Source organism: Stegodyphus dumicola, chromosome X2 (genome assembly GCF_044657685.1).
Source record: "Stegodyphus dumicola isolate Sdum_Otavi_A_Nest chromosome X2, ASM4465768v1".
Classification (NCBI taxonomy): Eukaryota; Metazoa; Arthropoda; class Arachnida; order Araneae; family Eresidae; genus Stegodyphus; species Stegodyphus dumicola.
The window spans coordinates 159,303,993-159,329,796 of record NC_140781.1 but is presented as its reverse complement, the minus strand read 5'-3'; the positions used below and the strand labels follow the sequence as shown (position 1 = coordinate 159,329,796).

At 33.8% G+C, this 25,804-nt stretch overlaps 1 protein-coding gene across 1 annotated transcript in view; it reads left to right on the top strand.

Annotated features, from left to right (window-relative positions):
- Positions 1-25,804, top strand: part of LOC118204240 (rho GTPase-activating protein 100F-like) — a 264,758-nt gene that overhangs the window by 191,883 nt on the left and 47,071 nt on the right. The window contains exon 8 of the mRNA XM_085808929.1: positions 5,231-5,400. Within this exon, the coding sequence (XP_085665055.1) occupies positions 5,231-5,400 (170 nt within the window). The remainder of the gene's footprint in view (positions 1-5,230; positions 5,401-25,804) is intronic.

Sequence of the window (25,804 nt, the reverse complement as noted above, 5' to 3'; positions counted from 1 at the left end):
AATTACTAAAAATAATGGAAAAGAAAACTTTCTTGCAATAAATTCTAATGTATGAAATCAAGTAGTCACGATATTGCGAAATAAGTTGAAATATAAAATGAAACATTTAATAAATTTCAAAACTTCAGTAATCTCACATAAATTTTAAAACTCATCGAAATTTACCGGCAACATAACCAGAAGTTGTATTGTAGCTTCTGCATACATGGAGAAATCTACTATTCAATTTCCTAAATGCTGCTTCGTAAGAATCGCAATCATTTCGAAGGAGTTTCCATTCATTCAAATCATCTTTTATTCCTTTCATTCAAGAAACAAGTGCCACTCCTTTTACTTTGAACTACTCGCCCACTTTGATTACTTTCTGCCTAGATCTGGTACTAACCATATGAAGTCGGAATAAATGCAATACCGGTTTCTTTTTAATTCAGGAGTCGGGCATAGAGCATGCTTGTTTAATCTGATTATTTTCAGTTAGCTTGAATTCAATTGCGTTGCTAAGTTGAACTGATGGATTGTTTCGAAGTTTTAGCTTTTCATGTGAACTTTTGTTTTCCGCGGAAGAAAGTTCTGAAGTGCTCTCTTACAGTTAATTACTTTTACGTCCATTGCATAACATCAGTTTGATAATAATATTGTCCTTATTTGCTCTTTTCACAAGTAGTTACTATTCTTTTAATGACAGTAGCAAAAACTTAAGGATTTCAAAATATCTTGTTTTTTAATAAGAAAAATTTAGATTGTATATAATCTTAAATTTTTATATTATTTTTAATACTATCTTTGTTCACAGTTACTTTCGAGAGTTTTGAAATATTTCTCATGTGGTAAAACTTATTACCATCTTGATATTGCAATATGAACATTTTAAAAGTAATATTATTGTAAATAGCTTCATCTCTATCATTTAAAGCGAGTAACAAATTCCAGTCCAAGTACATTTAAATATCAATTAATAATTAACACATTACAATTTAGTTGCCATAGAATTTATCAGCAGACCAGGAATTCTCAATTCAATTCCTCGTCGAATCAAGATTATTTTGAAGTCCATTTAAGTAAGAAACTTCTCATGGTATTCAACTAGAACTGGAAAGTATAGAAACTTGTTTTACAAAGCTTATAAATTTAAAGTGGGTAATCGAAAGTTTTGATAGATTCTCTGATAGGTTTATAGGGTTACTGTAGGAACTGAAGCTAAAACCCCACAGACACTACTTAGACAGATAGCGAGCTCGCACAGTACTGAAGAAGGCTTTAAATAACCTTTTTATTTTAGTTTTACATTGACCATAAAGAGCAACGTATGTTTACAGACGAAACCACCACTTCTGGCTATACCACAACAATAACAAACAATTAAATTCTGACGTTGATAACATAGTCTAAGACTACACATTCAATAAAATAAGTTGGTTCAAGTGGTATTTTACAGGCGCGCTGTTTAACTCATCGGCCAGCGAGACTGCTAATGCCGGAATATTAATAATTTGAAACAAAGGTAACAGTGAGACGCGATTACACGAAACTCCCTCCCTAAGATTTCAAACCCTCAATTTAAATACATTGGACGTTAATTTGTATTCTGGTGAGGAATACGAAAAGGAAACGTTACAGTAAAGACCAAAATCACTATAATTGGTTAATTAGCATGAGATACACTACAGGTTAATAGTCTAAGTATTTCTCTATAGATCTAGATACAAATTCAAAGCCTGGTATTGGTCAAAGTCAAGCCTTTATACGTGCAATCTTATTTATTTATATAATTATGGTAATTATTTCAGTATTGGTGTAGTAGTTTATTAATCTTTCAAATAAAAAAAATCTGATGTAGACATCACATGACTTCCTAGAACGGCCTCTTAAATATTCTTTTTAGAACAACAATAAACTTATATTAAATACTGTTAGATATTTTCCGCAATAAACTAATATTAAATATTGTTCGATATTTATTGTTAGACTAACTACTATATATATAAACTGTTATATTATATAAGTCATTAGATTTCGTTATTAGTTGAAAATTATTTTTTTTTAATTTGGCACTGCCAAAAAATGAATATTTTAGTCATTTAAAACATTTCTGTAATTGGAAGTGTATTTACTACCAGTGATTATGAAAAGAAACACCAGGTTAGGTCTTTTAAGCCGGGTAAGGAGGTTGTTATGTATATATATAAATATATATATATATATATATATATAGTAGAAATTTTTAAAAAGATCTTCAACTTATTTCTGCGCAAAATGCAGCTGGAACATTAATTAATCATAGCCTATTAAAGTAAGTAATTTTGAACTAACGTTTCAAAAACTTGAAATAAATTAAAAATTTGTTCTATTTTGAAATTTTTTAATAAAATATGTTAGTTTTTATAAATGAATTTTTTTTAAATTTCAATATTTTTAAATTAGAAGAAAGGTTGAAAACAACAGGAAATGGAGTTTAATTGAAGTCTGATCTATCTCTTCTTGACATCGTTGAATCAGATTTTAATTGTATTTGTTTTTTATGCTTTTCTATTGTTTTCAAACTTTCTTCTAATTGAAAAATACTAAAATTTAAAAAAATTTCATGTACAAAAACTAACATTTTTTGTTAAAAAATTTCACAATAGAACTAACTTTAAATTTATTTTCTTTCAAGGTCTTTGAAAGGTTAGTTCAAAATTGCTTATCTTTTTCTTTTGCCTATATAGATATATAGATAGATATAGATCTATATAGATAGATATATGTTTGGCACTACCGACTGTAATAAAAAAAAAGAAACTGCACAAGTAGATGTTATAGCAGCCACATATGCAAAATTTCAAATTTCTGCAGCTAAACGTTTTTGAGTTTTGCGAGATACATACATCCGTATGTACATAGAGACATCATGAAAAAAATCCCTTTTTAATCCATTTCACAATCCGGTTTGAAAAAAAAGTCTTAATTCTATCAGTACGAAAAAGTTACCAAAAAATCGCCCAAATCGATTCGGGAACCGTTGAAATATAGCACCCGAAACCTTCCAAGATTACACTTCCTATTCTCCGTATAAGGAAGTAAAAATACCAGCAATAATTTTCCGGGAGGAGGATTTCTTGAGTTTCACTTTGTTTGGCTGTTTTGTAGCAGGAAGAACACGAATAGAAAATAGATTCATGTTTAACCTTTAAGTATTTTGACTTAAGTTGTCGCATAACTACTGTGAGCGGTCTCTCAGACCGCTTCTGCTAAAAACAAAATAAGATATTGTTTTACTTTTCTTATTTGAATAAATGTTATTTAATTTCATATATTTAACTTTTTCATGAAGATATAAAGCAATTTTTATACTTAAATCAGTTCATTAGAATAAAATATATACTATGATAATAATTCCTTTGCTTACGTATCTGAATGGAAGAAGTAAATTTTAAAATTCAAAATTTTTATTTTACATTAAAATTTGCGATAAGAATGCTTTAATAATGATATAGAAAATCAATTTTTATTTTAAAAATTATAAATTCGAGTTGTATTTTATACATACTTTTCTACTGCATTGTAGATACACTGGTTCTTTGCATTCTATACATTTGTAAGCGGTCCCCCCCCCATTTTTTTTTTTTTTTTTTTTTTTTTTTTTTTGTTTTTCTCGGTGGACAAATATAGCACATTTTTTTTTTATCTAATTGATCGTCTTCGAGCGCAATGTTTCCTTCATCATCATTTATTCCGAAAAATATTCTCATTGTTAACTTTGAGTTCTTTAGGTAAAAATGATGAAGTTATCCTCCCTTTTACATGAGACTGCACCAACTGAATTGCTAATGAAATCTTTTCGTTTCATTTTCGGAACCAATGGGATAAGATTGAAATAATACGAATGCATTTATTGCACATGTATTTAAGTTTCTGAAGAATATTGCCATAGGCCAACGTCGGGTTCTACGAGCAGTTGTATAGATTGAACGAAGAGTAATATTGTGACTACGAGTTCGAACACCCTTGTTGGGCACTTGAATAGACTATTTGAATTCATTTTTTCCAATAAAAAAATCTCTTGCAGAAGGAGAACATGGATTTTCATTTTCATCGGCAGATATTTCTGAATTTGTGTCGTGGTCGCTCTCAATAATTTCATCATGGGAACTTTCATCGGAGAACTCTAAATTAGACCAATTTCGAACTATTTATTAACATTGGTCTTGAGTAAGATATATAGAACGTTTCCTGCACGCATTTGAAGCAATTTCAAGAATAGTTATAAAAAAATGAAATATATAACAACAACGAAAAGTGAACTTTATCGGCCGAAATATGAATCGTATCTGCTGTGATCGGTCCCACAGATCGCTGAGTGAAGGGAAATTTTAAAAAATAAAAGAAGAAATAGAGCTAGCCAAACGCAACTTGGTATGTGACCTTGGACAACTGTTTTAGGAAGGTCCTAAGAATGGCAATACCCATTAATTATTCTAAGAGGTGGAAGGATTTAATGGAAAATGTCGCGCGGTCTGACAGAACGCTCACAGCAGTTAAAGGTTAATCGAGATTATATATTTCAGAATTTAAAAAGTATTACGATTAGCAAGACGATGCGTTTAACTTCTTAGATAGTATATTTGCTCAATAATCGCCTATACAGGAACAGATAGTATTACTGAGCGTTTATTTAACGTATGTTTTGCTTTGCTTGTGACGTGGCTTATCTTACCTGCAAAACATAACTTGAAATTATGAATCAAATAAAACAATATCCCCTTCGAAATTGAATTTCGCTGCACTGAAACTGAAAGCATGAATTACTTTCGAGTTAGCGACAAGATATATTTTCAGTAGAATGCAGTGAATTAAAAGATTCGATTTTGTTCATTAACCCAAACTTGGTAATCATGTAGTATGAGATCAATCGCTTTCAGTTATTTATTTACTTATCAGATGGCTCCATTAAACGTTGTTTTTAAATTCGAACATGCGATAAAGTAGCGGTACGAACTTTAGTGCAACCATCTTAAAAAAACTGAAAGTGGTAGATCGCATACTACATGATTACCCGAAATGGTAATTTATATAGCAGTTTAAACACAGATTCATATTTAAACCAGATTAAAATACTGTATTCATCATAGAATGTGCAGAACGTTTAGGAGGAAGCAATGAGTTAAATTATCGCAACACTACATTTATTTATAAAATTCTCTACTGTGCTTCCTTTCAAATCGTAAATATCATTCTATCACTTTTTTTTCAGCTCGCCGTATGACTTCACCAATCTTTACTTCGACGGAGTATAGCCAATGGTTGACAAGGGCACCTTCCACATCTGCCTTGTACGACCGAACCAGAAAAGCCCCAGGAGTTAGACCTCAACTTCCCCGAAGCGTCCATAGCGCCGAATCACTTTTAGACAGATTGAAACAGGTAGGTAATTGCTATGATTTTAACACAGGGAATGATATTATGTCAAAAAATGTTTTGTTCATTTGTCACATGTGAATTTTAGGAACTAATAACTTAAAGAAATTTAATGCTGTATTTCAAAAATTTTCCCAAGCTATTATTCGATGGGCAAAACATTAGGTCAAAATATCGAGTGACTCTTATTTCAAATATCTACCCTTTCGGGTACTTTTCCGTTTTGCCGGCGTAGGCGATCATGTCGCCAATAATGGTACAACTGATGCCAAACGGAATATCCTCGCTGGTAACCTTTTACGCCTCATTTTCAAAACACGTAGCAGCCATTTCTTATCAGATTGATTGTTTCTTTCAATACTGGCATACAATTACATAGAATTTTTACCATATACTTCAGTTTTATGCCCTAAGACCATTTGCGGTAATTAAGTCAATTAGGATGCAATCACACCGCTCACGCGAAGGCGAAACTATAGGAAAGTTAAGGGATAAATTCATCAGTTCTTAATGAAAATGCACTAGCGAAGTAAAGCATTGCAGTTTTACGTAATTTCTGAGTAAGCTATTCGTACGAATTGAAATAATTCTTGTATTTAAACTTGTATTCCAAATTAAGATTTAACTTAAAATTAATGTAGATAATTACTGAGAGAATTAGATTTCTGTGGCGTAGTTTACGTGAGATGAAATCACTTGGGGTCAAGTGATATGAACCGGCGAATCAGGATATTGAACCATGAAAGCACACTAAATTCTTAAATTAATATCTTTTTACAAATTTATTCTCTTTATTTACTAGCTTTTTGCAAAATTTTAAACGATATTAAAATGCTTATGCCTTCAAAATAAAAAATTCTTGTAACTAACATTTGTTACAATTTTATATGTGTATACTGTATGTTGTCGCCAATAAAGTCTCCTTGACGAGATTTGCGCCGGCGAAACGGAAAAGTACCGTTTCAGTCTTAATACAAGGGGAAGCAATGAGTTAGACTGCATACTGATTCTTAACATGCTGTGTTACCGAAAAAGCATAGCACATCCTACCCTTTGCTGGAAAAGTGTTTCCCCTTGGCAGTAGCATAATTTAATGTGAATTAATGTTTATTGAACAACTGATTTGCATGTCGCAGGATTAGATATGCACTCAGTTTCCGGCTAAGGCATCTATGTATTTAACCTATAATTTAAAGAGTGTGCTGCATATTGAATCACTAGAAATGAGAAATCATATTCAGTGCAAGCGCAATACGAGTACAAATGTAATTTATGCCTGACATAATGCTATTTGAATAAGCTAACTCCTGTCATGCGACTTCAATTTACCTCGTTAATGTAGCTAAAGAAAATACTAATAAGCAATCTATTTTAGTCAAGGTTAAAATTTCTATAAAAAAATATCATTTCAAAGCGCACAATACTTTTTCTTCAATAATTAAAGCGTTGTAGCAAAGAAATGTTTACAAGTATTGTAGAGTCATTAGGCTATTTTGAAGCAGAAGTACATGAGCAATGCCACCGCTCGGACTGGAACCTGGACCTCTCGAATACGCGCCAAGAGTGCTACCGTTACACCATGAAGGCATGCCGGAAGGAGATATAAAATACCTTATAGTATTACAATAACCGTGGAAAATAGTTTTCTTTTTCCCAACATTTTTCTTTTATTTACTGGAGACAAAATTTTCAGTTTTGGAATTTCTAACGATGAAAAAAATCTCTAAAAGGATCTCTAACGATGTCAAAAGCATTTGCATTTAACTCTAAATAGTACAAAATGCACAACCGTTATGAATTACGCAAAATTTCAGAGAACTCTGGAATTTAGAAATTGAGAAACGAATTTTAAGTTATTGTTACATATGGATGTCTTGTAATTCAACACTTTCTTCAATATAACAGATTTTTAACAAATACTCTCTGCAAATAGAAGACGTGATCATCTCAAAGGCACTACATGAATAATCAGTTTTAAAACTCAGACAGGAACTTAAGTTATTTAGAAACCAACTTAAAGAAGTTTCGTAAAAAAAGTAGGCTAAACATCGTTTTTCAGGGAAAAAAATCAATTATATTTATCAGCATGATTTCTGTTAATTAAAGCGTTTTTTTCATTCTTTAATAAGAGTAGATATTGTCAAAGATTGCAAAATATACATTGACAGTTGTGATAGCATCTATATTCCCCGAGAGTTTCTCCGCAACGAGCCAAGTTTTACTGTTTCCTAAGACAGAAAACAATGCTAAGGTTTAAAGCTGAAGAATATGGTGGAAATGAAATAAATTGGAAAAATAGCTTACGCGATTTTTCTCTTGGCGATTGCCAATTTAGGAATTGTGTGTTACTGTGGTGAAAGAGAACATTTATTTGCAACAGTCTCGGCCCTTTTTCGCTTTATCTTTTCTTTCAAACAGTCTAATAGCCCACCAGCGGCCGAGCGGTAAAGTCGCTGAACACTGGTAGTTCGGTCCAAGGTTCGATTCCCGCGAACGGGCTGGCTGCATGGGTGTTTTCGTGGTTTTCCCCATGTGTAACGTGTATACGAGCTAGTTTCCCTTAGAACGTCCTCCACGAAGGCATCCCTCCCCTTAGGCAGATAGCCCTAGTGTGCTTTGCCATAATTAAATACACCACACCAAACAGTCTAATAATGGGGCACAGTAGGTCCTAGTACTGATGTTTCCTTCTCCAAGTATTCAACCGTAGTCATTCCTTCAAAACACCGAAAGCAGATATCCTTCATGTGCTAGCCCTCGCCAGCTTTGCAATACCAGTTACCTACCAGCTTAGCTAAGTTTAATATGAAGAATGATGTTTCATGATTTCCCTTTTCGTATACGTAAATGTCGAGGTCAATATCTTCGAAAACTTTCCTTAAAAGATGCTACTTTCAAAGGACCGTAATCATAGCGTCTATAACCTTTGCGTAAATCAAATAAACCAAATCTACCGAACACCAAAAAACAGCAACCAGCACTTTTCCAGTCGCCGAAAAAACTTCCTCTTTCTTCGACGCACTTCTACCTCTTGCAGCATGCTGCACTTGATTTAGGTGTGTAATGATGGGTCTCTGTGCATTAAGAGACACGAGCCGACGCCTGCGGATTGTAGACACGCGTTTTAATGTGGTAAGTCGCATGTGTTACTAGCGGTTGTTTTTTTCATTTTTTTTAGAATATCCTCCACGAAAGCATTCTTCCCGTAACACTGTGGTTTGGAGTAAATAAATCAACCAATTTAATCTCCAGCTTTCCGATAATCTACTACCTACTTGCCTATCTATGTTTCATATGAAGAATGAGATTTCACGCATTTCCTTTTCGCATTCGTAAATGTCTAAGAAAATATTTTCGAATTTTTTCCTCAAGAGATACCTTTCTCACAGGACGATGATCATTGCGTAGATAACCTTTGCGCTAAATCAAACGATAGAACTTTTATTGACTTGACAGTTAACGATTGTCTCAAGCGTGGAAAGAATTTTGCTTTATTATAGAGATAGAAGGAGGAAGTAGAAATGTTATTACCAAATCCTATTCAGCCCCCAAGGCACGCACCGGTAGTATCTGTGGCTAAGTGGGTCTTTTAGAAGAAATAGTGGGGCAAGTTGTGTTTTGTTAAATCGAAATAAAATGGTAATGGCTTTACCGTAGGTAAGGACGAAGCCACAGAAACTGTTCTTTTCCGATTAAAAGAATACGCTTCTCTCTGTGAAAGAGGGGAAAAAACATGCAACCCTAAAAACGAATAATTGAAGGGGAAAGATGACTAACCGAAAGTAGAAATAGAGGAAATAGAGAATTCCCTATTAAAACAGAGGAACCAAGCTTGTACTGATAGATGGCAAAGAGCCAATTGCTTGAGTTGTTTCGCTTTGTGTTATTTTTGAACTTCGTAATAAAAGTAATTGGTCTTGTTCTCGTTGCTAATCATCCAGCAGGTATGTTATTTCGCATAGGGGAATTTCCAAGATCGATATCCACATATGACGTCTAAAGAATCGCAAACAACGAAAAAGAAATGGCCTTTTCATCTCAGTTAATTTAAACTTCAGTTCATTTAATTGCAAATTTTGTATACCTTTCAGCAATTTCTTAAGCGTAATATTAAACAAATAATAATTATGTAAGCTCTGGTAAGATTTCACCGCAAATTGCCAACAGCTTTGATTTTACAACTTAAGGCCAATGATCTGATGATTTAAATAACAGTTGACTGGTTCGTTGATTTGTTGCATAATTGGGTAATTTTAGAGTTATTTCGCATAGGGGAATTTCCAAGATCGATATCCACATATGATGTCTAAAGAATTGCAAACAACGAAAAAGAAATGACCTTTTCATTTCAGTTAATTTAAACTTCAGTTCATTTAATTGCAAATTTTGTATACCTTTCAGCAATTTCTTAAGCGTAATATTAAACAAATAATAATTATGTAAGCTCTGGTAAGATTTCACCGCAAATTGCCAACAGCTTTGATTTTACAACTTAAGGCCAATGATCTGATGATTTAAATAACAGTTGACTGGTTCGTTGATTTGTTGCATAATTGGGTAATTTTAGAGTTATTATTGCCTAGTATTATGCCTCATTGTAGTTTGAAAAGCATGTAATCTATTTACAGATTTTTCTGTGTAATCAATTTGTATTATATCTTCTAGTAAACTACATTATATCTATCAAGAACGAAGTAGAATTAATAATTGACAAAATTCAGCCTTTATTTGCCGCTAATGTTTTAATAAAAAATTATTCCTTTTTAAAACTATTTGAATGTTTTCTGCTATTTACTTACAAGCTGGTGTGCATTTTTTAAATTCATGTAAAAATTCAGTACGTTAGATTCTTGTATCATCTAATTATAAATGTTTTATATTGTCAAGTAAAATCATTGCAGAGAAAAAGATAGCCATTGTTCCTTGAAGTATCTTAACAACACCAGGCATCGCACTTGGTGGCTCAGAAATCCCTTCCTTAAGATAAGCGCTATCGGCTTTATGTTGTCCAGTCGTTTAAGATAAACAGCATCACTTTAGTATTAACACATTTCAGATAAAAGTACCAATACTTCAAAACACTTGTCTGAAAAACACACTCCGTCATTAGTAAACTGAAGTTTATTAATGACGGCGTTAGCACTTCTGATATCTCCTATATGAGTTAGTTTAAGTTATTTTTAAAAATTTCACAATTTCTAGTACCTCATAAGTCGACAAATATTCGTAGTATCTGCTTTAGGAGAGACATTTTCATGGAGGCCTTCTGTGAAGAACTATCTCATACAGCGGTGCCTTGGTTCACAAACGCCTCGGATCACAAAAATATGGGTTCACAAACAAATTTTTAGAATGAGAATTATTTTGGATGACGAACGATACTTAGAGATACGTACAAGTAAGCCGGTGACAAGTGATACTCCAAAATGCAGTTAATGCAGTGAAGGAAATGTGTGTGTGTGTGATTATGGCAAAGCCTCGAGGGCTATCTGCCTAACAGGAGGGATGCCTTCGTGGAGGACTTTCTAAGGGAAACTGGCTCGTATACACGTTACACATGGGGAAAACCACGAAAACGCTCATGCAGCCAGCCCGTTCGCGGGATTCGAACCTCGGACCGAACTACCAGTGTTCAGCGACTTTACCGCTCGGCCGCTGGTGGGCCCAGTGAAGGAAATGTCTTCAGAGGAAGATGGAAGAAATTGTTTCTAGCCATTTGAACCATGAAATTTTTGCAAAATGGGGGTAAGATGCAAAGGATAGAATGTTATCACTCTAAGAAAACAGTAGTAAGCAGTGGCATAAATATCTGCTATGGCAATGCTATGTTTTTCTTTAGAAGCATTTTAAAACTTAGAAAGAAACAAATTTTAATGTAACAAAGGCTCCGCGGTTCTCTAGCAGAGGCAAGCAGTGTTAAAAGAAAGAGCAAAACCCATAAAGACATTAGTTACCTGACATTTTCGCGGAACAGGATTTCCCTTTCAAACAATAACACTTTTCCAGCCGCCCAACCGGGGTAGTAGTTAGTGGCTCTGATTACCGTACCGAAGGACATGGAAAAGGCATGAAGTTTCGTAAATGTAATGGTATCTTTGCAGCATGGGTGCACTCTAAATATGCGGCGAACTTAAAAACCTCTCGAAAGGATGGTGGTAGGTTAAGAGGGGTGGACGGCCCTCGGACCCGTACCCCCCGGAGGTCCTCTCTCTCAAAACTGGAGGCAGAACTGAGCTAAAGTCGGGCTGTCACCTATATAATGCTCGATGTTCTTGACAACAACAGGCGCATTCGAATCCTTGCCAGGATGTACGTGGTGAGATTGTGCTGAGCAAGTGAGATTGGTAAAAAGAACATTTTTCACCTTTGGCTTTTTCACTGTTTTCTACTTATGCCATTAACTTTCCTTCGTAGAGATACGGTAAAATTTAATTCAAGATTTCATATTTTTCATATCTTTAGTACTACGTTAAACATCGTGTATAGGTTAATATTGTGCATGTATTAAATTTAATAAATTCGATTGATTTTTTCATGACGAATTTACATACAATATAGTCTTTTCTAAGGAATCGTTTGGAATCCGGGACCGGATTAATTCATTTTACATTAATTCCTACGGGAAACCTTGTTTCGGTTTACGAACATTTCAGATGACGAACTCTTTTCAGAAACAAATTATGTTTTCGAACCAAGGTTTCACTGTATTTACATTAAACGTGAGGAAAACCGTACGAAAGTCGTAACGCTGACCCATTCATTTCATTCGGAATTTAACCTGGAAAGAACTACCAGCGTTTAGCCGTCTTTAAGAGTAAGTATTCAACCGTTATTATGTGATGTAAGTTTTGGTGTATACAAAAAATAGCTAACACTTGAGCAAAATATCTTGCATTCAACTCTATTTAATAATAAATTCCCAAGCACAATTAATATTGCTTCTCGAAGTCTAGAAAATGTTATTAGAGTCGCGTTGGATTTCTGCAACTACAGAATTAAACTTTCATACACAAGATTAGTCCTTCTAAAAATGAATGTGTTCAACTATATCAATATGCTCTGTATGTTCCAGGTTAGTCTAGACCAGGATTTCATAGACTTTTTTCAGTCGCGACCCCCCTTTTATCATCGAGTTTTTTTCGCGACCCCCAGGACCCCATAATATTTACAAAAATTTTGTGGGACCCCATGTGTATTGCGCAAATCCGACACACTTGAGATAAATTGTCAATTTTTTCACTTGTACTGTAATATACTATTGCAGTTTTAGGTTATTAACTTTAATTTCTAATTTTAAGACGTAGAACAATGTGAAAATTTTAAATAAGTAACAGACGAAATAACAGCGTCACGTGCAAAGCAAGGAAAATGAATGTTTATATTACAAAAAGAATGCGTCAAAACGTTTTCCTTTTTTTCTTTGCCTGTATTGTCTTATCTTTATCTATTTTCCAATACATTGCGTAAAAATATTTGGTAATTGTAAAATTATTATAATAATTTAAAGAAATATCAAAACTGCTAAAGTTTTTGGCGACCCACAGTTTAAGAAACCCTGGTCTAAACGGTCTTTTAGGTTTAGCTGGAACAAACGAACTACCAAAATATGCATAGAATTAAAATTGCATAATGGCGGTGTAAAACGTCTCGTGTAAGAAGATATTAGTTATGAAATATATATGATAAACTACAAACTTATTTTTACAACTTCTGGTTAGGGTATTCACAACAATGGTATTCTAAAGCAAAACTTATTCTGTTTTATTATCTAGGTGGCACAAAGTCCATTTCTTTTACAATTTTCATTCGGTAGCTAGTTTATCGATTATTTCTTATTACTAGAAGTATACTTTTTATTTTCTTTTACGGCCTGAGGCTCTTTTTCCGAAGTCTTTAGATAAGAAAATATTACTTATCACTCGTTTGACTTTACTATCCCAACGAGAAGCTTGCCGTCATTGAGCCCCTTCAATGGGAACTAAAAATGACAATAATAAGACAGTTCTACAGTTTTTTCTCCTTTTAAATAGTCGAAGATAAAAGTACTGAGGCTGTCTTTTAAACAAAGTTATAACTTGTAATCTGGAGCATGTTCCTCACGCCTAGGGAAAAAAAAAAGATTTCTCGTCGCAGAAGTTATAGTTAAGATACAGAACTATTTATGCTTCTCGGTTGAATAGAATTCCAATTTGTGTACGTGAAAGAGAATAAAGGAAAATTAAATTGCTGATCTTAGTAAAGAGAACTCTTGTTATCAAGTTCTATATTTATGATATTGGACTTACGTATATTTACGCATTTTTTTCCAATAAACTAACCCTAAAAATGATAAGACACTTTTTAAGATTCCTTTATTAAGTAATATACAAAAATAAGGTTCTTAACTTTCTTTAATAATTCGTTTTTCTTAATTTTTATTTTTTTAATATAAAAATGCTTTATCAGTTTAAAGGGTAGTAAAATTAATAATTCAAAATAATTGATATTTTACCACATCGCTTATCAGGTAAGTATCTATTCTCTTTATTTTTACATTACTCAATTTCTCTACATCAATAGAGCTTCGCTACCAATAGAGTTCGGTCTGTAAGCTAATACCTTCGTATTTGACTTGAATAAAAAATGTGGTACGTATTTTATTTTTTAAACTGTATCTTTGATTTAAGTTTCAGTTTTAAAAAAACAGAAAAGTTAATTCGTAAATCCAAAATATAATCAACACAATTATGAAAAATTGTGAATAATTGTACGATAAAGAAATAACGAACAAATACATTTATTGCATTTATCTACCTCATAATAGTGAAAGAATAGCCAGAATTCTTAGATTAGGTTTCACATACTAAAATGGTAGCATAAAATTACGCATTAACCTGGATATTTTGGTTTACCGGATTGAAACTAGCTCTAATTACTGAATAATCTTCAATGCAAAATTCATATGAAACGTTTCTCAACCTAAATTGGAATCTAACAGTATCTAATTTTGTGCATGCCGCCCAGTCGGTATGGTAGACAGGGAAGCTGAGTGCGATGCTGAAGGGCCTGGGTTCGAATCCCGGAGAAGACATGGTTGTAACTGTCCGTCCCTTCATTGGAAAGGCGATGGTGGCCCGCCTATTAGGTGCCTCCATAATAAAGAGACCACCACATCCGGCCTTGTATAGATTAATGGACTGGGTTACATTTGTAATTGTTCACAATCTGCCATTAGGTAAAAAAAAAAAATTTTTTTGCATTCTCGTTTAAACGCAGGGGTGGATAAATGCTTTAGAAATAATGATGTAATCCAAGTTTGCTATTCATTAATATGTTCGTATCAATATGTACATGTTCATGGATGCTAGTTCAGATTTTCTGTGATGAGTGTATGCGAGAGAAATGCGGACTCAATGTAAACTTACCAAGCGTCAGTGTAAACTTAACCTCATCTTGACAGTAACAAGAACAAAAGCGTAAATTTAACTATTAGTAAACAATTTGAAATCATAAAAATTCAAAATGTGCGGACAAAAATTTAGTATTTGTAGTATCTGATACGGTTACACTACAGCAGTAAATACAGTACTCCTCCGTTATAAAGCTTTCCAACATACCGCAGTCTCGAATAGTATTTTGATGATACCTCAAACTACAGATAAATGGTGCGCTATCGAAAAAGAAGGAAAAAATAAAAAAATCTGAAAGGTTTCAGATTTTAAATTACGTCCAAAGGGGCGTTTTTTAACGTTTTGTGTGTTATTTTTATTTATTAAATATTATGTTCTTTCCACTTAAACCATAAAATTCAGTTCAATAGCAATGTCGCAAAATACATTCATGTCCATAAATTAAGGATAATTTGGAGTCACGCGGAAATCGAACTCTAAAATAAATATATCACCTGTAAAATCACTACGCACATCTTCAAGAATCATATGCAAATTTCAGGAAGTAACCAGATGACACCAATGATACGTCACAATGACGAGAGTGATATACAAGGAATACAGGCAAAGAAGTAAAATTGTTCGCAGGCGCTTTATAAGCATTTCAGCGCAATAACCGAAAGGTTATGACACAAAGGACGCATTTGGATGATTTTTTACATGGTAGAATTATCGGCCGTCTGGAATGTGGGCGTACCCAACTGGAAGTATCAGACAAACTTGGAATTGCTCAGAATGTCATCTCCAGGCTTTGGCAACGATTCCAAGATGATGGTCATGTGAGTAGAGTAGACGTTACAGCACACGTCGTCCCAGAGTTACAACGCCGAATGAAGAGCGGTATTTGGCAGCTTTTGCCAAACGAAACAGGCGGAGCACAGCTCAGACCTGTTTCGTCAGCTCTCTTCAGCCACTGGTACGACAATTTCAAGACAGACCTTGTACAGACGCTTAGGGCAGATTGCTCTATATGCTCGTAGACCTGTCAGATGCGTTCCACTTACTGCAACTCACTGTCGCCTGTGATTGGCCTGGAGTAGAGAGCATGCATTGTGGACACCGCAACAGTGGGCTTGTGTGACGTTTTCCGACGAGTCCAGGTTTAGCTTGCAGTCTGATTCTCGCCGGACATTCATATGGAGAGCTCCAGGTACCCGTTACAAACAAGAAAACATCATTGAACGACACCGTTACGGTGGTGCAGGAGTGCTCGTTTGGGGTGGAATTATTCTGGGTTCCAGAACTGACCTGCATGTTCAAATTGGAACCATGACAAGCCAAATCTATCGGGACGTCATTCTGTAACAACATGTACGTTTGTTTCGGGGCGCCATGGGCGCACAATTTTTGTTTATGGATGACAACGCCCTTCCTCACCGTGCAAACATCGTAAGCGAATGCCTTCAATCGGAGGATATCACCCGTATGGACTGGCCAGCGTTCTCACCGGACTTGAATCCAGTACAGCATGTGTGGGACATGTTTGGCCGACGAGCTACAGCCCGTCAACCTCCTCCTACATGTCTACCATTTTTTTTTTTTTTTTGTAATTTGCTCCAGGGAGAAAAACCGCTAATGTTTTTAATAGTATCAAACATATAGCATCGTTTTTTGCTCTTTACCTTTTGTTTAATAAATAAGCTTTACAAATAAGTCAAATTTGTTTTGCTTCTAACTCTTCCTTTGCCTGATTTTGCATTATCCTTAATTTATAGACATGAGTGTAATTTTAAAATGAGCATATCTTTAGAATTTCTGATACATAGTTCCGCGCGCTGTAGATAAAAAGGTTTTTCTCCCCATAGATTGCTGCCATTGCTCGCTTTCAAATCGTTGAGTTTGTTACTCAAAAATTCGTTAAAGTTTTACAAAATATGAAATCGATAATAAAACAAATTCCAAATTTTAAATGTGGGCTTCCATATGCCCATATTCGCAGTACGATTACGTCATTCAAAATTCGATGGCCCTACCATTGTTTTATCGTAATGCGAGAAATATACATACATTTATGCAGATTTTTCATTATTCAATTTCTTCAAATATAATGCAGGACTCTAACATTTGGTGGCAACAGTTTGAATAGTGAAAATGACAATTACAGTGATTTAACGCAAAATTGCAAAACGAAAGCAATAGTCCTTCAGGAACAAAGCCCCTTTGAAATAATAATAAAAATGGAAATAAAAACAGTTAAGCTTGTTAAAATCTCTCCCTATGGAACGAGCGGATTCCTTAAAACTGCAAAATTATTCGAGATCAATAGTTTAATATTGCAACATACGAAAACCAAGCGACAGTTAAAGTTTCAAAAAAATTTCCTTAAATAGTTTAATCAAACATATATATACGTAAGTATTACATAAGTGTGCACAAGTAAATACTTAAGTATTGAGCAAACTTTGTTTATTTTCAGAATATTTACGTACGACTACGCATATTCCCTTTTTGTATATTTCGAGTTTTCTATTGTTTTCTGCATTTTACTTACAACATTTAATGAACAAGATATATAAAAAAGATTTTTAAAGATCATTATTAAATAAGTAAGTATATAAGTGTTTAGATAGAACGTAAATTTTAGATTTCTTCATCAGTAAACCCTTCACGACTAAATACGCTTCAATAAATACACGGATGTAATTCTGGTCGCTCTTCCCGTGTTCTAACGAGGGAAGAGAGGCCAAAATTGTATAGGTACTTTATTAAAACGTGGAGAGAACATTGTAATTACAAGGGCTAAACCATCCATTTCTTTGGAGACACATCTGCTTACTCTCATTAGCTTAAATAAACTACATTAAACTTACAAATTCGCTTGATAATTAAAGAACTATAGCTCATCATAATTTTTAATTTAAAGCGCGGTGAGGAGCAGGAGACTACAAATTGTTAAACAATCAATAACTCACTTAAACTTTTTCTAAGTAATTTTCGCCTTCTGTCAAGAATGGCCATTTTGAGAAGTTTGAGGAATCGATAAAACAGCGTAATTAAAAGACTAAATTGGAAGAGAAGCACGCCAGTAGAAAATTTGAAATTACGCAAAAGATAACCTTAAATCGGGGTTTATTTTGAGTAAATCTCCATCGATTTCGAGAAAGACGTGACATAGATCTCCCTTCCTCAGAAGCAAAAAAGATCTGTGATGTTAATTTTTAAATACAGCCTTTTTTGATACAATTTAAATAATATTTTTTCATCGGTAAACATTGTACCAAGAGACGTTTTGTTTTCGCTCTTATAAAGAGGGACTTATGTCTGCTCGAACTGATACAGTCTTGCTCAATATTTACGCCGATCCAAGGTTGATTTTGCCTAATTATAAAAACACCGCATGCTAGGAAAACTGAAATGAAACTCCTTAAATTTACGGGCCGAGCGGTAAAATCGCTGAACACTGGTAGTTCGATCCGAGGTTCGAATTTCGCGAACGGGCTGGCTGCATGGGTGTTTTCGTGGTTTTCCCCATGTGTAACGTGTATACGAGCCAGTTCCCCTTAGAACGTCCTCCACGAAGGCATCCCTCCCCTTAGGCAGATAGCCCTAGTGCGCTTTGCGGTTTCTCAATACACCGAACACCTTAAATTTACGAAACTGTTCTTGTAAGTTATCAATGATAGTAAAAACAGGTAATTAATGATTATTATTGATATTTCCAAAGAAAGTATTAGTGTTCAAGAGAAAATACTGGTGTGGTTTCTCGACTTGTTCCTTTCTTAGGAAAAGATACTTTCCTCTGCTTTTCACAAGATTTCTGAAGATTTCTCGAGAAATTATAGATAATGTTATATCATACAATTAAATTCGACTTGATTTTATTACAAGTATTTAAAATGACTTTACGTTGATTAACAAATCATTTATAATTCCATCCTTTACTATAACTTCTCCTTTCCGAACAGAATGCAAATAAGTAGTATTTAAAGTGAGGCTTTTGGAATTTAAGACAAAGCGTGTTTTTGGCATCACGCGAGCGCTATGGTTGTTAATTTCCTGGCAGCTCTGATAATTGTAATTATCCGGCCTTCCGTTCTATCACTGCCGAGTCTTAAATTTCTGACGTTCCTGTAGAGTAGTACGCCAGCTTCTAGTAATATTTAATTGTGCAACTCTTGACTTCTGTTCAGCGTTTAATTTAAAGCGACCAGCTTTTAGAGATATCAGGTTATTTTTAGGAAGCAGGCAAGATGAAAAATTAACAACGCCTTCACCGGGAATCGAAACGCGGACACTTGATAAAGAATCAAAATATAATTTATTAGCCAGATTACTCAGGACAGTTTCAAAATCACGTTTCCAGTCGTCAAAAAAAACTACAACAAACACGTTGTAACAATCAGCAACACAGCCTTCAGGCTACCAAGCTATAACTGTGAAGTCAGCTTCACAGCAAAGCACTAAAGTACAGCTCCCAACTCGGTTGATTGCTCTCTTAGTTCAGCACACTCAATATAAAACTCAACGATAGACTGACGATAAACTCTGCAATACAACTGCTACTCCGCGTACAGGCAGGGTTTATATAGCTTTTGGCTTTCCTTCCGGAACATTCTGAGGCAAACCAGTAAGAATTCGTTCTAGAATGTTCTCGCTCCGTCTATGGCATATAGCCCATTTTGTCACCAAGAGTCACCAAATTGGCGATTTCGCTCCAAATCTGGTAATCCCGCATTCCCTTGCCATTTTCTTGCAACCCTAAACCCGCTTTGCGGGGAAGCTATCTTACAGTGGCTTGGCATTTCGTAACAGTCCTTGCTTTTGATTAGAAATCAAATTTCATTGCTGCTTAAATTGGACTATTATATGGTTAGAAAAATAATATTTCAGAATAATATGCTTATTTTATTATATTCTAGTTTTGCCATATGATAAATTTTTAAGTCATATTTTTTTATTCGCTAATTGCTCAGATACTGGAAAATATGATTAAGAATTATTTCATGTAGAATCCTTTTCCCCTGGTAATATTGATTTTTCTCCACAAAGAAAAATCGACAGGAAGCATGAAATTCCGAGGACATATATAGTTACAGAGAGCAAGTACTCCTAGTTATTGAATGCTTTTAACAAACGAAGTGAAAGAATGGAAATGTCTTTTATTAAGCCATAATGTAAGAGACGCGTTGATTTAGAATAACTATTTATTATGACTTGGATGAATAAATGGAACTTTCGGTTATATCGAGACTTATTTTTTAATCTTAGGTTACATACAAATTGTGCCTCAAACTATGTAGTCTTACAAAAACTTGTAGTTTTACATTTCTGCGCACATTTTTAGCATCTAAATTAACTTTCCTTTTCCTTTTCAAGATTTTATTTAATCTTTTACTTATTAATTCAAGGAAACGAAGGCTAAACATTCACAAAATACAGATTTCCACAAACTTTGTAAAAGTAGATTTTCTAATAACGTTCGTCAATGCTACCGTTAAGCACATGTGACGGAGATCCTGCCATATTTGTTGAACTAATATATAAGGTATTTCTCCCGCCTTCTTAGCGTGCCTTCGTGGTGTGGTGGTCTGCACACCTGGGCGCGTATTCCAGAGGTCCGTGGTTTGATTCCCGGCGAAGACGTTGCTCATTTTTCACTTCTCCTGCTTCAAAAAAGAAAATACCTAATGTCTCAACAGTGGCGCCTGAACTAAAAGGGTGGTGAATGATGATTTTCCACACCCAGGATTTGGCAATTGGGTCCCCTAATCCCCAGTTTTCCTTTAAAAGGATAAATATATAAGGTATTTCTCCCGCCCTTTTAGCGTGCCTTCGTGGTGTGGTGGTCTGCACGCTGGGAGCGTATTCCAGAGGTCCGTGGTTCGATTCCCGGCGAAGGTGTTGGTCATTTTCCATCTTTCCTGCTTCTAAATAACCTAAAGTCTCTACAAATACCACCCTAAGCACTATTCAGCTTTTTTATTGTTCTAAACCTTAACATGAGTAGCATGAGATAGGATTTAATGCATTGCGAAACGAGCTGTATGGACGTTTCCATGTTTCTCTTCGACTATACTATAAATATGAGCGGATTTCCTTTACAAATTTCTCCGTGAAATGACTGTTCAAAAGGCAAGTAGCTCTGTTAACTTTGCTACGTTTATTAAAAACCTGAATCCCGTTTGAATGAAATGAGATAACACGATTATAAGATTCATACTCACTCCAATTCATTTCTGTAGGTATTTTGCGAATGTATTCCTCTTTTTTTTAGCAAAGAGCTTTTGCGTTTCTTTGTTATAACTGACAAATCAGCCAATCCCTCTAATTTTTCTTATAGTTAAACACTGCAAAATAAACCTGCGCAAAACATGCGCAATGAATTAGTTGGATTATTCTGAATGTTTTTCCGTCAATGTCCCGCAGTCGAAACATTCCGCGGGAAGTAAAGCACCAGTGAAACTTCAGAGAAATACGCGTAACTGCAAACCGCTAACGCGCACAGCTTAAAGAGAAAGCTGAACCAACCACCTCGCATACATTGTTTTGCCACAAAAGTTCTCATGTGAATACTTCCTATTTTATTCACTAGACTTCTGAAAAATACGCAGAGTATGGAATTGGTTATAATACACGCTTAAAGGCATTCTGAAAATTTTTTGCTCTGTATTAAACAGTTCATTTTCTTATATTGCTCCTCTTATTCTCTTGTAGTAAAATAACGACTACTGTTCTTTAGCAGTATAAATAAACTTCAAAATTATATTTAAACGCACCTAAATTAGACTGAAAGAAGTATTTTTATTTAGACTGAAAGACGTATCTTTTTTATTAGTTGATAACTCCTTCAAATGGGAATCTGTCTTCCTCTTTTTTTTTTTTATGAAGAAATATTTTTCAGATTCAAAGACTATTTGGAAGAGTGTTTAGTTCTTATAACAACATTCTTGGACTTTCAGCTGCATGAATGTGAATGTTACTTTGATTTGTGTTAACTACAGTTATGAAACAACGAGATATTGTGTTACTCAATAAATTTTCAAAATCCATTCATTGTTGTGAATCCCCAATGAATTTTTAAAATTCATTTACTGTTCAACTTTTTGCAAGTTCAACAGTTGTAAGAGACAGCCCAGAAACTTTCATTAAAAAAAGTTGGCTTTAAAAATAAGAAAACATTAGTTTTATTTCATACTAAACATGGAAAAAGTTTTAAATTTTTATATGTTTCTTCGATGTGATAAGGGACACTGAGATCGCTTTATAACTGGAATTCAGTTGAACATAAACCTAATGGTATTAAAAAATCCAATGATTAGAATATTCTTAGCATAAAAATTCCATATCTTCTCTTTTTCTACTGATATTATATACATGCAAAGCTGCAGCTTAGTGTCATCTACTGTGATTGTTGATCGGGTGTTTTTAAATGATGAACTGCCAAGTGTTTTTTCTAGATTACTGTATAAAAGGTTTCTTTGCTTTAATCCTAATCATGCTGAAAAGATAGTTTTACAGTTATGACTCAGTTCTCCATAATCATTTTTTCAGTCATTAAACTTTTGCAGTCATTTTTTCCCTCCATTTAATTAAGCATACTGCAGCCTGTAATCCAGAGAGTTCTTAAACGATGCGTGCAATAACCTTCATCTTAGACTGTACATAAGATTGAAAAATGGGACAGATGGCCTCTTGAATTTGGAGGCGAAGGAGGAATTATGGCCCATTATTAATGTGCCCTCAGCGATGGGAGCTTCAAGGCATATCTACATAGCGAACATATCCAAGGGAACAGATTTAGCTCACTGATTCGATGAAGAGTTAGGGCGGGTCTGGTTATTTTTCCTGTAGGGAGTTCAGCCTTTTCGTCACCACACCACGTTGAGGTAAACCTGCAAGAGAATATTTGATACAAGAATCAGTTTCTCTTTCCTGACCTTTTACGTAGCTTTGTATTCTTTATTTTTTATTAAAATCATTAAATTTTACTTCTTTTCAGTGTTTCCAGACTTAATGAAAGATGTGCCAGTAATTGCTTTTAGAATTTATTTCGTAATTAAAATGAGAGACATGCTAAATAGTTAATAGAGTATAGTTAATAAGTTATTAACTTTATGTTATTAACTTATTAACTTTATGTTATTAGCTTATTAACTTTATGTTATTAACTTATTAACTTTATGTTATTAGCTTATTAACTTTATGTTATTAACAGTTTGAAATTATAAGTATAACATTTATTTGGTCTTTTTTGGCGAGTTCACTACAATAATTCTTCTTATTATTTATTTAACTAATAATATACTTATCTATGTAAACTATCTTCTGTACCTATGAGAGCCATTTTTCAAGTGAATCTTGAAACTGAGGGCAGCATTAAATGATTTTTTTTTTTTAAATTTTAAATTGTCTTCGTTAAAAACTTTTCCAAATAGATCAACAATGAGATTAAATGCAGTAGTTTACGCATTAAAAAAATTGAAATGCTGTTATTCATTTTATTTTTCTTACATTTAAATTCTTATGTTAAAATAGCAGGTTAACAGAAATCTGAACGACACTGTACGTCTCAGCCCCATATGTTGCGAAATAATAATAAAATCAAGGGTGCATAGGCCCACAGGCCTGTAGCTGACTATCACTACATTAAGACACAATAACACGCCGAATAAATACTAATTCAGAAGTCAAACAACAAAAATCAGCATTATATTTACAAAATTTTCACAGGACTAGTTTCGATGGTTTTACCGAACCACCATCCTCAGCTGCAAAACCGCAACCGTCCATTTGCGGTTTTGCAGCTGAGGATGGTGGTTCGGTAAAACCATCGAAACTAGTCCTGTGAAAATTTTGTAAATATAACGCTGATCTTTGTTGTTTGACTTCTGAATTAGTATCACTACATTATTAGCTCCATAGACCTATGCAAATGATCAACAGATATTTCATCGTGCTTTTCTTGCAAAACATCCTGTACATTGCGGCAGAAAACAGTGAATATTCATTAAAAGTTTTATTTTAAAATTAATATAAATTCTTAAATGAAGCCATCGCCGGTCTGGGCAAGGCTAACTCAGCCTTTCATCCCTTAAGTGGGTCGATAAAATGAGTACCAAGTTCGCTTGGGGAATAAACGCCAGGTGTTCTTCAACAAGCTGCCCACTTGTCTAGGCAAGATGCGCAAGCACCCCGGAGCCCGCGGTCCAGAAAGCAGATATCAAGCCACCGCTGACCATGGCTGCCTAAGGGCTGTTTGTGCCACAGAATTCAGTTTAGTTTAGTTTCTTAATTCTTAAATATCAGAAACGTATTGTTATTAGCAAGTTCTGATAAATCTGTACACGAAACAAATAAAATAAAATTACATTTCAAAAGTGATTAAATCTTTCAAAAGATAACAGAAAAATGAAATTTCTTGAAAAGGAAATACATATATAATGCTTATTGACAAAACGATTTCCAGAAAACGTGCCCTTAAAAATAAAATTTGTTCCAATTTGAATTATAAAAGCAAACCTTCCTGGAAGACTTTCTGAGAAAAATTGCCCGCATCTAGGTTATACACAAGGAAAATCATTAAATATTTTGAATATGCTATAGCTATGCTGTTTGTAAATACCAGAATGTAAAGAATAATCACTTTCTTTTGCTGTATTTGTTTAATTTAATAAATTAAGCAAAATAATCATAAAAATTATAATAATCAAAGCATTAATAATAATAATCTTTCTGCCTTTTCAAGGAAAGAAATCTTAATCAATTGTTTACATCCTTACAAAATTAGCATGAACATTCGTACTTAACTATGAAATGCCACTACAACAGCAATTTATTTTTTATTTAAAAAACGACGTTTCTATGATAAGCACCGGATACATTTCCTGGAAAGATATTTTTCTTTAATTTTTGGTATTTAGCAGATCATAATAAAGTGATTTTATGAATTAGTATTTTAGTTGATATAAATGCTTATAATATTCGTCCGATCATACGATGACGTTCCGGTCTCTTTTTATCTCTTAAAATACCTTCCCCGAACCTTAATATTTAAAATATATCCCAAGATCATTTATCATTTATTTCCATTTAAGGAAAATACGTTCATGTAATTTATTTGATATTTCGACCACTTCCTTATCCTTCTTTAACAGAACATTTAATATTAGAGCTCATATAAAAGTTTAAAACATCTTATATAAAAGTCTATTCTTTTCCTTGTAAAACAACCCCAAAATGAAAAATCGTGCTATATGTGAGGCCATTATGCGTCAGTTAATACCGTATGCATATTTATCAAACATATCATGTTTGTATCTATAAATAATCAAACTTTCTATGACACTAAAAAGTCCTTAAAGCGCAGTACAAAAGTGTGATTTCATTTATATTTCCCCCAAAAGGAGGAAAGAGTGATCTATAGTAAACTAATATTAAAAACTGCAGTATAGTACTAATTAATCCAAATAGGATCTTAAAAAAGTGTTGAAAATAGTATCCTTTGTAAGATTGAGAACTTTTTTTTATTGATGAAGAATAGATTAACAACAGTTTTATAAATTGTAGCCGATTGGGAATTACAACTGATAAACCAGAATTTGAAACTCTCCATATGCTAGTTTTCAGTTACCAAGGCATTAAATGACATATTTTTACAAATACGGTGAAGATACCTGAAACGATGAACAATTTTAGGTCATACCTGTAAAACATGGGATATTTTACAGCTCAAATGTAAAGAGATAAAAATTTGTAGCAGGCAAAATAAATTAACAATTAAATACAAAATTATCTTTCGTATTTTAATTTTCAACGTAATTTTAAAGTATTTTTCTCTTCGTAAAATGCGAATAAACTCATGCAATATTAACTGTTTATTTCTTTAAATTTCACATACATTAATTTTCTATAAAAAGAGAGTTAACTTACAATACAGTTTACAACACTCTGCCATCCGATATTTCTGTTGCGCTTAAGTTTCATTAGTTATTTTATATCCCTGAAGCGATTCAATATTTTCTTTAAACAGAAGAATAGTTGAC